Raw genomic sequence first — 14,378 nt, forward strand, 5'->3', positions numbered from 1 at the left:
TATGAAAAAACTAGTACTCTACAAATGCTAGCAGGATTACAGGCCAGCCTAATAAAGTATAATATATACCCAAACGAGAAGAATGGCAAACTAATTGTTTGAAAAATAATGGGATGAATGTGTCCCACTTCTTTTTCTTCAGTAAGAGCTTTCTCCACTGCTTCCTGTCGCCATCAGCTCTATGCTTTTTTGCTACAGTGTATCAGAAATATTTAGGAAATCAAGAGAATATATTTGGCACATCAGGGATGCATGGTATTGGTGGTACATTGAGTTTATAAATTTGTTTTGTTGGATTTTTTTTTAACTGGTGCCACATTGCATGCAACATAGCTAAAGTTATATATATATATATATATATATATATATATATATATATATATATATATATATATATATATATATATTATTATTTTTTCTTTTCTGCATCTTGAGAGAAGTCATTTTAGCATGGAAATATGGATTTTCGAACAAAATTTGAGCAGTATATTGGCCAGAAATCCTGTTGGAAGTGCACTTGAACAAAAAGTAAAGCAATTCTTTGCTTAGTCTAACTATAAAACATGTATGCATAACTGTTTCTTCCAGTTTATAGGCATTATTACATTATAAAACAACACTTAATTACGTGGAAGGCCCTCAAATTCTTTGCTATTCTTTTTTATAGCTACGAGAGCAGTGGCAATGTCACTGAAAGCTATGGCTAAGATGCAGTTTCATAGAAAGTGACGGCTAAATGAAAAGAATGACAAAATTTATGCTTCAGGCAGCCTTGAAACGAAAGAAAACACGAATATACAACATCCAAGAGAAAAGGTGATATCTCAGGCCTGGAATGAGCTCACGAATAAGATGCAGATGTTGTAAATGCACTTACAAGATTCAATGCATTCAGTGACATCACGTGGAAGTAGCTTGCCATGATTCATGACCACAGTTTTATATTCAGTGGAGAATTCAGGCATTACTGAGGTGTTCATCTTTACCTTCACCAACCAAAAAGACAGAAAGGGGTTAAAATGATCGATGCTCAAGAAGAGCTCGGAGAGAGTAACTGGGCTCAACGCAACATGCAGACATATTCTTCTACTATTTCCAGCGTGTCTCCACCTATCGCAAGGTGCTGTTGTCTGCCGAGACTGTTGCACATTAGTTTAGTTTTGTGCATATTAATTTTGAGACCTACTCTTCTGCTTTTCGTGTTTAGTTCAGTAATCATGTACTGTAATTCCTCCCCTGAGTTACTCATCAAGCCAATGTCATCAGCGGTTTGCAGGTTACTAAGATAATCTCCATTAACTGTTATTCCTTACTCTTCCCAATCCAGGGCACTGAAAACCTCCTGTAAACACGTGGTGCATAGCATTGGAGAGATCGTGTCTCCCTGCCTTACACCCATCTTTATTGGGACAGTGCCACTTTCTTTATGGAGAACCATGGTGGCTGTGGATCCTCTGTAGATTTCTTCGAGTATGTTTATGTAGGGATCGTCTATGCCCTGATTTATTTACTAGCAAAGCCTTTTTCCTTGAAGGCCTGAGGCACTTATTTTTAATTTTTAAACTGTTTGGATTATGTAAGCATCCAAATTTTTAAATAGTAGTGGAGAAGCATCAGATATTTTCTGGTATCGAATCACAAAAAGTATTGAATTAAGAGGCTTTAAATGCATTGAAAAAATAGAGGGCCTACCAAAAAATTTAATTTTGTTTTAATTATTGTGAGTCTACTGTACCTATAGCAGTGAAGCAGTTGGCGGTTCACCGTTTCTTTAAAAGGTCTGATCAGCAGGAAATGGCCAATAAACTTGCGGACCTTACACCTCTGCTTTCTCTTCACTGTGTGCAGTTCAGGTATAAAAACACTTAAAAAATTTTTAAACGTGATAAAGTCAATTCCTAATCATAATGTGTGGTGTCACCTCGCCCAGAGTCATCTGAGAACTTCTGATAATTCAAACTTCTTGATCATTCAAACAAAGTGAAGAGGTTCCTTTGAGTTTGAATTAATGAGAGCCAACTGTATTCCTTAATTTAAAAAAAACATCCTGTATAGCCATCACCGTAGAATACAGCAGCCCCTGAGTTAAGTTGGGGATGATGGATGTAATCCCAATGGTTCAGATGGCCACGATGACACGTTGCAGGACTGGACAGGCCCGATTGCTCATTTCTTAGCAAACCTTAGTTTATTTACACACTGACACTTATTCACAATCAAAGGCCGGGGTGGCGACTAAACTGACCGCAGAGCAAGCACTGGGCTGTCTTAACATCGGCGTTACTTGCCGAGCCCCTAGTATACTGCACACATCGACATGTCCAACTTCTCAATATAGTATCACCCCTGTATCAGAGTCGGCGCCAAGCACGACCTTTGTCTAAGCTTCCCGATCTCGTCCTCTAGCACCAAGCTCCCCTCCTCTTCATTTCTCTCCATTAAATACCTCCTGTCTGGTCTGAAACCGCCTCGTGGGATGAGCCCCTTCTCGATGCTTTGCCAATGCAGCAAACTACTCTCCTTTCCTCAGAGATGTGTCTATGCGTTCCCATACTTTGCTATCCTCATCCTCCAAGAACATGGCTAAAAAAGAACTCCGTCATTTCGTCAACGTACAGCTTAAAGTACTTTCCTGCAACAACAAGCCTGTCTAGACAGCCGGTTGACTGTCTGGAGTTAGTACACGCGATGCTGCCATCTGTCCACACTTATTGTGACAGCATGCCACCACATTATCCTGTCGGGAGTGGTGTCGCAACAGGGATCACTTGTTTCTTAGTCTTGTTCACCGTGGGAACGCTTCCACCGTGCGGATGACTCACCAGCACAGGTGCAGTGAACAAAAGCTTTTGAGGTTTGGTAACAGAGTCGCGTGCAGAGGTGAACGGCTTAGTACTTTGTCTGCGCAGCCACTTTTCGTTATCTTCCCTTTTCGTCATGCGCCGTCTACCGACTGGCCGTCCTTCGCTTGCCCCAAACAATGGGACGTGGTAACAGCAACGAAGAAAAAGTAAGCGACCTATTTATGTGGCCGTGATAGTAATTATCAGTGGCATCACAGCCAATTTTTCACACTTCTTTGTGAAGTAGTGTTGTTGGTAATAGCTGGAACAGAATGAGAGTAGAAAGCACGTAATGGCTACTATAATTGAGAACTTGCAGCATGCAGCATATTTTGGCTGCCTGTGCACAAATTTTTATTTTATTTTTTTTCTTATTGTGTGGTAGGATGAAGGCGTGGTAATTGGTGACATGTCAAGCTGTGAAATCGTGTGCCTGCACATGAATCTGGCGAGTGGAGTGGCTGCAGCACACCGATGCACTGAACATTGGACTTCATATCCGATCAACGCCTAAATGTAGGGACAGTAGTATTAATAAATGATCAATCGATATCCACATTTCATTTATTTTGCTCAGTGATGGGATCATTTTTATTACTCAATCTGAAGACAGTGATGTGAGTTTTGGGAAATTGTATGTAATACGAGCGAGGCAAGTGATGGCTCGCATTTTGATTTATTCAGGAACCTTTCAAGCCAAGCACTTCCTTCCTCAATCTATGCACTGCGGTTGTGTTGCATAGGCAGATTTGGGAAATAAAACATTCCATAGTTGGCACAAGATTTTGGTGGTATTTTTTAGGTGGTATTTATAAGGGCACAATGAACTCATGGCGCCCCCCCCCCCCCCCCCCCCCTTCTTCAACTGCTATGGCAGTTGCAAAAGGAGAGGGCTACCCCAATTCTTTCTATTGCTTGTACCTGACCCTCCAGAATGTGAAATACTTGGGTCATAGATTTTTTTTGGCCATGGACCCAAGAGTTTTGCTATTGATGTAGGTCGCTTATATCTTTGCTGCTACTTTTTTTTTCTTTAAAGGAGGAGGGTAGGGGGTGCTCGTGCTCTAACACTATGTGTTATAAATGGGGATAGAAGCACTGTTTCAAGCAACTCGCTTTCTACTTACTGCCTGTTCCTAAACAACACTTTTGAAGACAAATTACTTTTTACATTTTGCTGGGCTGCCCTGTTATTTTATCGGGGGCCAGGACAACTGCCATTGCCTATACGAAAGCTTGCGAGATGAAAATGCATTTTGCAACTTTTCCACAGAGGGAAGGGCACATGAATTGTGGCATCATGAAAAAGGCAGGTTGCTAAACTAGGTGGTTCGTATATTCAGTGGCAACTGGATTACTTTGTCACCATGGCCATCTCTGTCAAATTTATTTTGAGACTCTCAGCCACCTCAGGCAGTGCATTTTGTTATACTGTTTTAGGAGCTAAAATAGACTGATGACAACTGAGACTTAAATCCCTCTCTAGTGTCAGCCAGTAATGAAAGACAGTGATCGTTTCTGCACTCTGTATAATGCTGCTTTGTGCTGTTCACTGCTTGATAGCACAGTTAGTGTGTGCCAGGCAGTCTCTCTGAAACACACTGAGAATGCAAAAAAACAGCAAAGAGGTGCCTGAGCACTATAAATGTTTTTAAGCTTGCAGCACCAGTGTCTTAGTACATAGCACTGTGATCTTTGAAATTTTGCATTATGTTCTCGCTTAGTTGGTTTTTCAGCATGATTGTCCCGCCGCGGTGGTCTAGTGGCTAAGGTACTCAGCTACTAACCCGAAGGTCGCTGGATCGAATCTCGGCTGCGGCGGCTGCATTTCCGATGGAGGTGGAAGTGGTGTAGGCCCGTGTGCTCAGATTTGGGCGCCCGTAAAGAACCCCAGGTGGTCAAAATTTCCGGAGCCCTCCACTACGGCGTCTCTCATAATCATATGGTGGTTTTGGGACGTTAAACCCCTCATATCAATCAATTCAGCATGATTGCTAAGGCTTATGTTTATACTAGGTAGTGCTAAAGAACTTCCATTATTAAACAATACAAGATGCTTTTGATACTCCAGCGTAGGTGTATTTTTTTTTATTCCTAAAGCAGTGTTGTGCTGTTGAATCAAGAACAATTTTTCATTCGTTTGTCTTGCCCACATGTATTTTGATAATGTGGTGTTTTACTAAGCTCTGTCAAAAAGCAATCTATCAGCCACAATGTGTAAAGTTCCTCCTCCAAAGCACTCTCTAGGCCACCTCTATTACAAAAAAATTAAAAGTTGACTTACACAGTCTGCATAACTTATTTACAATGGAACACACATCTGTATGTGGTTCATGAAGTTCAGATGCCATATATTGTAAATAAAGCAGAGGACTTTGCTTTGTGAATTTCTATTATGGATGTACACACAGCAAAGCAGTTGCATGAGAAGTAACTATCAAGCATGTTTCTCGTGTGCTATATGTACTCTACATAAGTGATACTGAAAGCATTGTAGAAAATATGTTACAGATATTGCAGACATCATTTACTGCTTGTGATGTCACAGCTGAAGTTAACCTAGAATTCTATGTTAAAGAATGCTTAGAACAAAGATCACTACTTAAATTTTAAATTTGAGGGCAAGATGTAGAACGTATTACATTGTGGAGTAGCTTTGTGTGGTTTTTGCCACTAACATGTCATCGAAATCTAATATAGGTTATCAAAACTAGCGAAAAGTACTTACTTTAGCTTCTTCTGAGATACCTTACTGAGTATGTAAAATTAATTTCCTGTAGATTGGATTTTTTTGTATTTGCAACTAAATTTGGGGAACCTCATTACACAGAAGTCCTCGGGACATTTTAATGCTTAAGTGAATTCTTGTTACTATATACCAGACAAAGCAGTACTTTTTGATTATCTAAGTGAAAGCACAATTGCTAGTTCACCGTATTGTTCATAACAAAATAAAATACAACATACACTTTTCAGAGACATCAATACAATGGTGCACATGAGTGTCCCATGTAGCATTCCTTTGCTATGTGAAATACCATACCACTACTTTAGACATACAAAAACTCTAGGACTTTCTTCTCTCACATGAAGTACGTATTTGACTAGAAAGCATCAGCACAAGTCCAATGAACTTAACTTTTATAACACTTGGCTGACAAAAAGAAAAAAAAAAAGTGAATAACATTTCAGCACGAACTTCTCATAAACCAAAAGATAAAAGTGAAACGAACTAAGCTCTGTCAAAAAGCAATCTATCAGCCACAATGTGTAAAGTTCCTCCTCCAAAGCACTCTCTAGGCCACCTCTATTACAAAAAAATTAAAAGTTGACTTACACAGTCTGCATAACTTATTTACAATGGAACACACATCTGTATGTGGTTCATGAAGTTCAGATGCCATATATTGTAAATAAAGCAGAGGACTTTGCTTTGTGAATTTCTATTATGGATGTACACACAGCATAGTGCCTGAGAAAACTGATGCAAACAGAGGACAGAACTAGCAACAAGCACTGGTGTTGTTCCCTTTCAGCTCTTTTTAGTTATGCACAGGCACTTATGCAGATGCCTACACAAAATCCTATGCACACGTACAGCATTGTAATATACAACTATACGCCTTGTGATGATATGTTTGTGCAGTATTGCCTCGTTGAAGTGAGCGAACAACTAAATACAAAAACACACAGTTTTTACAGTAAAAATACACCTTGTTTTGATGGAAGAACGATTGACAAAAAGAACAGCAAGTGAGCTTAATACAAACTAATGAAATTAACAAGGCACTGCAATTAAGTGATGTAATATAAAAAAAAGCATTCAGTCTACACACAATGTCACAGTCGGCAGCTTTTAGTCCTGCTAGGCAGATAGTCTCCCAATAAAATCAACATGATCTATCTACGCAGCTGTCACGGTGGCTTTCAGTTGGCACCCGAGTGGTGCCGTGGCCCACAGCCAATAAGGCTAACATGTCGCCAACTCTGACAGTCAAGTCCATCCGCCACGAAGAAATCCAGGAATTTCTTGTACCAGTGGCTGCAATAGTAGGAGCACCTGAAATCCATGTGCACCAGAATCTTTTGAGAACATCGGGGATCTCTGACGTTGCCAGCATTCCAGCATTCTTGCGTTTCAGTCTAGAACCTGACAACCTTGTCATGGGCTGCATCTCTTCTCTCCCTTGTCTAACCTCCTGCCACCGTAGTCCTCTTCTAGCACTGTAATGTAGATTTTCTTGCACTTTCAACATCACACTGTCGCACTGTACTTTTGTACAATCTTTCATCACAGCTTGTGCAACTCAACTCTTAACTGTGCCAAAATTCCCTGTCACAGAAATGAAATCACTCATGCAAACAAACAGCATTGTCTTAGATCTCTGTTTTGGCATGCGCTGCAAAACAAGGTGATCAACGCCGGGTGAATTACACGCTATGAATTACATAGCAGATAAATGAGAAATTTGTATCAAAGTATAGTGTAAAACACTAAAATGTTCATGCAACATGCTTAATTCTTAAGTCTGACCATATTACCGCCAGACTTAATCAACAATTTTATGTACTGAGGTGGTCTGGGAAATTGCAGAGAGACCTGTACATCATGTATTTTATTAACCACCCTTGAACCTCAAGAGCCTCTTTATTAGGTCTTTCCACTAAGCATAACAGCAGGCCCTTCACCATGCAGTGAAGGCCCAAGTCATACTCGATAGCAAACACAATGCATGGAAAATTAACACTGTTCGTGCCTGGCTTGTGCTTCTTGTATTATAACTAAAACATCATAAAGAAACTAAGTAAATGAAAAACAGCAACTTCATCTAATCCTCTGAGCTATTATGGTATTGGCGCAACTGCAGCAGCTTAAAAATTTCTTCATTAAGAAATGTCTTATACTGCTCCAAAGTGATACTTCAGCAGCTCCAGATGCTTGTTAATTTACACTTAGAATTGAAAGTTGCCCGAATGTCATGGGATCGAATCCCATCTGCGACAGTCACATCTTGCGGTGGTAGTAAAAATGGTTGAGGCCCGTGTGCTTACATTTAGAGGCACGTTCCCGAGGTTGTGACAGCTTCTGGAACCCATACCATGGTGTCCCTCACAATTATATTGTGGTTTTAGAATGTTGAACCCCAACAATTCTATTAGAATTAGCAGTTACAGGTTATCCCGTTTTGTGCTGTATCAGTTTCTTTTCCACATTAACTTCCTTGTTAATATAAATTCTGGGTTTCCAAAAATTCATGAATAATTTTTTGTCTTCCCACAGTAATGACATCTTGTGTTTTTTTTTTGTGTTTTTTTTTTCCTTTCAGACAGCAGCTGTATTGGCCTCTATATGTGTCAGCAACATGTTCTCCTCAATATGCACAATAAGTGCAAATGATTCCTACAGGCACCGTACGTTCATTGTTTCAGATACAGGAATATTATACAGAAATGCCTCTGACAAGATTTCACGCTCCTCTGGAGACTCTGGGATATTACGAGTTAATAAAGTCATCAAGTCTGTAAACTGCAAAAGTTATTTCAGCAGCGAAAGCTTACATCATGAGTACTCAAATTCACTCGTTATTTTTCAGTGTTCTCCTCAATATGGTTAGCTGATAAAGTAAGCAGTCATAAAGGAGCCCTGCATCACATCTTAAGTTTGCTTGGCCAGAAAATGCTGCTGATTGGTAGCAACCAAGAACATACAAGCCAAACAATACAGTGAAGCGCACAGCCCAGAATTCACAATTAATTTTCAAAGGCAGCCAGAAACCGCTCATTTTTCTTTCGGCAAATGATGCCACAAACATGAAGTCCATTGGCTGACTTGAGCAGTCTATGCTGCATTCTAGTGATTATAATAAAAGTAAGGCATGTTCAAGGAAAGAAGTACTCAAGGTCACGACACGTCGTCCCCCTTGCAAAGCTTTCAATGCACTTGCTCGTACAAAAGGAGAGAAAAAACATGCGACAAATTGCTGCAACTCCACTTGTACTTGATGGATTGTAAAAACAAATGCCAATTTGTAAGGCATTGACTTCAGTGAAGTCAGTCAACAATTACTTGAACTGTTGCAGGAGGGTCTTTTTAAGGATGCCTTATTTTAGAAAAGCTCCTACGCTGTTAAAAGAAACCAAACTTAAATATTCAGAATGGTAAAAAATAAAAGGAACATATAAAACAAAAGGTTATCATGCCTGATATGTTTTGCTGTGACAATGCTGTCTCGCAACAAACGTGCACAAATAGTGGTCTATTTTGGATAATACTACCAGGCATATTTTTGTTGGAAGGTTGGTTTTTTGTGTGCCTTGCTTGTGCCCCACCTTATATACACAATATTATTGAGAGATACCTAGCTGTCTGGAACAACGATCTTGCCTGTGCTAATGAATGCCATGACTTGTACATATCTTTGTTTCCTTGCAAAGTAATTGCATGGAACCAGGGCTGGGCAGTACTGCGATACAAAAATATTGCAATAGTATTTTAGAAATACTTTTGAGTATTTCCGTATTGAGATACATTTCAACAAAGCATTTGTATCTCAGTAGTGAAATACTTATATTATGTATCAGTTATATTGTGATACTGTACAGTACACACGTATTTCATTACTTCTTTTTTGTGGAAGTCAGCCACCATGTTTTCAAAAAGAAAAGAAGGATTATTTGTGCTAAGCAGATCTAGAGCTTCGTCGGCACCACTGGTTGGTGACATGGCATAGCCAATGAAAGGTTTCCCATACGCACAGAATGGCCCGTATGATTGCCTGACAGGGCTGTTGTTGGGATCACTGAGGCTGTATTGTTGCCACCACTTCCAACAAAAGTCACTGTCCCTCCAGGCCAGTGAAGCATCTCTAATTTTCTTTTCTTCGGACGGCCAGCTGTTTTGACAGTCCACTTCAGTAGCTGTTGTAGATTAAAAGCAGATAAAGCAACAACCTTTTCAGCAAAACATATCTCGTGTGTAAAATAAATGTTTTGTCTGTCATGTATATTTTATTATAGATGTGAAGAAAGAAAAGTGAATGAAAAGATCACTTGCCACTGGCAAAAAAACATGCAAACTTCAAATAATGCATCCGATGCTCTGCCAATAAGCTATGGGTCATCTCTCCATCAACTTTATAGCCTATATATGTGCATTTTATACGTAGGAGTGGCAGTCAGCGCCACCAGTAGCCATTACGGTGAGCATGGTTTTTTGCTTGTTGGCATCACACAGATCACATAGCATGTGATCGTATTACGAGCAGGTAGCTGACTGTACCTCAGGTAATTGATCATCGAGCAGGTTGTTTGCAAGTTGCATGCTTGGTCCCTGCCAGCATCTAGTTATCTTTCCGATCATTTTCCTTTCTTCACATTTACATTACTGCTTCTACTAATATCACCCCCCTTAATTAATTACTTGTCATCATAGTCTATTACTTCTATAGGCATAACTTCTACAGTGACCGCTACGCAGACTCTTGCCCGAGCTGTGGCAGATCCTTGACAGTATTTTATGTCATGGTGGAGGATGCCGCAAAATTATTTCCTCCCCTGCTGCCTAGGAGAACGTGTTGTTAGGCTAATTGGTTCATGCTGAAGAATGGTTGCCGCAACTAATAAAGACGAAAAAAAAGAATTAAAGGGAATGAACGGAGCATTATCCTGTTTCCTTCTTTTCTATATGGGTTGTGTCCTCAACCTTTCTTCAGCATGTCTACTGCTGCAGCATACATCGTTCAGCCACAGCGTGGCATGAATGATCTCATTTTTTGGCTTTCAGTCGAAATATAGCTTGCCATGGCATAATTGCCACCGAGAGAGAAGTGCCAATTCGAATCCCAGGAGCAAAAAAAAAACAACTACAGTCATCACGAAAGCTGGCCGGAAGAGTGGTCTCTCAGAGCCTCTTCTGAACAATTTGAGAAACTGCTACAGGCACACTTGCTGGGTACCCACTACGCCATAAATAATCATAATTTAGTAGGCCGGCATTCATTATGCTATTTTTTGTAATTCTTTTAAGAAGCGCGGTGTTCGCTACTCACTTGCAAGGAATTTTGTGCAAAATTTTTTATGCAGTGGCTAACAACGATGAATTAATTAGGCTTGAAGTGGCTATGCACCATAATTGTTAATAGGTGATCAATTACAAACATCTTTTCAAATAAGAACAAGCTTTTATGATGCATTAAAGCATTGGATGACCCAATCGTTACGACATTCGCATTCTGTGTCGTGTGGTTGTGCCTTTGCTGTTCTAAAACGCCTTATTACTCACATTAACAAAATTCCTTTCCCAACAGTCTGCCTAAGGCAAATTTGCAATTGACTTTCGAGCACCAGCGCGGCTCAGTGATAAAATACTGGGCTCGCACGCAGGAGACCTGGGCTCGAACCCTTCTACATTCTCGGTGTTTTCTATTTATTGAGTTTTTTTTTCTTATTTCATGCGATAGTGGTTGGGGACGCTGGCGTTGGACAACTACATATGCTGCCGCTCGAGACCCGTGTTGCGATCTCTTTACAGCTTTCGCTGTAAAAAAACCACCTGCATCTTCCCACAAGAGGAACTCGAGTAAATGCGTGGCAGAGTGGTGAGGGTTTCACGTGAATGCTGCGTAAGTGGGTATGGTTTGGGAATTAACGCTTAATTGTTATTTCGTCTTTATTATTCTTATTTATTCAATGAAGAAGAAGCGTTTCCTTTCAACGAGGTTGGGTTGTGCCCCACTACTGGTTGAAGGTACTGTTTCTTTCATTGCATCTACTCAATTAAGTCAAGAAAAAGCCAAGTAATGAATCCCGGCTGTGATGGCTGCATTTTTAACGGAGGGGAAAATTCTGTAGGCCCGTGTACGCAGATTTGGGTGCACGTCAAAGAACACCAGGTGGTCTGAATTTCTGGAGCTCTCCAGCTACAGTGTCTCTCATAATCGTATGGTGGTTTTGTAACGTTAAACCCCACATGCTTTCTCAAAGTCTGTATCCTGTGTAAAAATTAAAAATTTTGAGGAAGCGGATGACACTACTATTTTAGATTTTTTAGAAGTTGCCTTCAATGAATTTCAGTCCGTCTCAAAATATGAATCCATTGAGACATTATGGAATCGATTTAAGACAATTGTGGACACCTGTGTACATAGATTCATCTCATCTCGTTTTAAGAAGGTAAAACAATGCAGCCCATGGATAACCAGGAATATAATTCACATTAAAAGAAAAATTAAAAGGCTACGGAATAAAGGCAGGAACACCACCGAACTATCTCAAGCTTGCAAATACGTAAAAGAAGCCTTGTTCAAATCAAAGAGTAAGTTTTTCTAACATACCCTCGCTGAATTCATTAAGAGTGCGCCTCAAAAGTTCTGGCTTTATATGAGCGGCAGAAAAGAAAAAATTGAACAGATCACTGCCGGATCGAAAACAGTGATGCAAAAGATTGAGATAGCAGACGAGTTCAACAGGTTTTTCCAGTCGGTGTTCACGATGCCGTCAGATGTGCGCGGTGATAGCAACGTGCATTTTTCATGCGCATGTCCTATATAACCCTTGTTATTTGATCAAAAAGGTGTACTTTCTCGGTTACTAAATCTAGATGCGAAAAAGACTAGTGGCCCGGACAAAATACCAACTGCCTGTCTGAAAAGATACGCAGAATGGGTATCGTTCTTTCTTGTTATTATCTTCGAAAAATCTTTATAAACTCACTCTCTTCCACAAGATTGGCTCTGTGCAATTATCATACCTTTGTCTAAAGCCGGCAACCGAATGGTTATTAGCAACTATCGTCCTGTGTCACTTACGTCGGTTTGCTGCAAGGTTATAGAGCATATTATAGCAAAGCATATTATGGTTCACTTGGAGGTCAATCAATTACTTAATGACTGTCAGCATGGATTTAGAAGCGGCCAGTCCACAGTGACACAGTTGATTCTAACGATTCATGATTTTAGTTTGGCTATAGACAAACGCAAACAGGTTGATGTAATTTGCATTGATTTCGCTAAAGCTTTTAATGTTGTAAACCACGCTAAGCTGCTTTTTAAACTGAGAAAAATGGGATTCAGTGATAAAATCATAAATTGAATTGGTGCATATTTGAGTAACCGCAAGCAAGCGGTGAGGATTGATGGTTGTCTTTCAACCACGCTAGATGTATTTTCAGGTGTGCCTCAAGGGTCCGTTCTCGGCCCGTTGTTGCTTTTATTGTACATCAATGATATAAGTACTATTGTAAAGCCACCTGTTAAAATGAAACTTTATGCTGATGATTGTTTGATTTATATGCCTGTAAGCTGTACTGATAATCAGCTTGAGTTGAACAAGTGCCTTGAAGATTTGGAATTGTGGTGTCGCAAATAAGATATGCTAATTAACCACAAAAAAACAACTTATGTACACATTACCAATAAGAAAAATGTTCTCAAATTTCAATACATCATCGGGAGCAACACCCTCTGTGAAACAACATATTTTAGATACGTAGGTGTGACAATTACAAACAACTTAACTTGGCACCGTCATATTGAATCAGTTTGTTCTGTGTCATTTAAAAAACTTTGTTACCTTCGAGCGAAGTTGCATAAAACATTGAAACACGTTAAGCTGCTTGCATACCAAACATATATTATACCTAGACTGGAGTACGCCTCTGTGGTTTGGAGCTTTCACCAAAAACACTTAGTTACCAAGTTAGAACGTATTCAGAGGCGTGCAGATCAGTTTGTGTGCTCTAGATATAGAAGGCGGGATTCAGTAACTGACATGCTCAATTCATGCAATTTAGAACCACTGCAAATTCGAAGACAAAAACAAAAACTTAAAACGTTATATCGTATAATGCAAGGGATATTAAAAAAACCTATAGACGAGTACATACGCCTTCCCGGAAAACGTAGCGCTAGATTGAATCATGATGCTCCCATTAAAACTTTCAATGCTCGCACTGACATCTCACGATGGTCATTGTTTCCGGATGCTATAGAACAATGGAGTCGTTTACCCCATCATGTTGTTAATGTACCGATGTGCAATAATTTGACAGAGAAATTGATGCTTATTTTGGTCATGGTTGAATTGAACTACTGCCAATTTTGGTTTCTTGTGTGTATTGCTATTTCAGAGCCAGTTGTTTTGGTTTTCTGTTTGTACGTACTATTGTACTCCCTCCCTGTTATGACCCTCAAGCGAGGGTTGACACTATAAATAAATAAATAAATAAATATCAATCAATCAATCGAAAGCCAGGTAATGACGCCCTTGACTGAATTCCAAACGTGCAATCCAGTGCCTACATACGAGGTCGCCAGTGAACGGTTGTGCAGCACAAGCAGTCGGTTTTTACTAGCAGCTAGACGCTGCCTGCCTCGGCCTTGCGACGAGAGGGAGGGGGGGGGGGGGAGCGACAGGTGGCACGAGACGTGAGCATGCGTAGTGGGAGTACCACCAATGCCGGATTTGCGAGTAAGTGCGACTATAAAATTCTCCGCATTGAAAACTTGGTCAGCACATGTAGAAATGCCCGTATGTTGC

At 40.1% G+C, this 14,378-nt stretch overlaps 1 protein-coding gene and 1 long non-coding RNA gene across 6 annotated transcripts in view; one reads left to right on the forward strand and one right to left on the reverse strand.

Moving 5' to 3' along the window:
- LOC119176491 (G patch domain-containing protein 1) overlaps positions 1–8,370 on the forward strand; it is a 98,793-nt gene extending 90,423 nt beyond the window's left edge. For 2 of the 5 annotated variants that reach the window (XM_037427792.2, XM_037427796.2), the window contains one exon: positions 8,171–8,370. In XM_037427792.2, coding sequence (XP_037283689.2) covers positions 8,171–8,231 — 61 coding nt within the window. In that variant the 3' untranslated portion in view covers positions 8,232–8,370. Of the gene's footprint in view, positions 1–3,228; positions 3,396–8,170 lie in introns of those variants that run through there. The other 3 variants (XM_037427798.2, XM_037427795.2, XM_037427797.2) reach the window with 2 other exon arrangements.
- Positions 5,677–9,737, reverse strand: LOC142775765 (uncharacterized). Its single transcript, XR_012886995.1, has 2 exons — positions 9,600–9,737; positions 5,677–7,067 (listed from the first exon to the last, which is right to left on the reverse strand). It is a non-coding gene; the product is annotated as an uncharacterized LOC142775765 (long non-coding RNA).
- Positions 9,738–14,378: the final 4,641 nt, after the last annotated feature.

This window comes from Rhipicephalus microplus, chromosome X, assembly GCF_043290135.1.
Source record: "Rhipicephalus microplus isolate Deutch F79 chromosome X, USDA_Rmic, whole genome shotgun sequence".
In the NCBI taxonomy this organism is placed as follows: domain Eukaryota; kingdom Metazoa; phylum Arthropoda; class Arachnida; order Ixodida; family Ixodidae; genus Rhipicephalus; species Rhipicephalus microplus.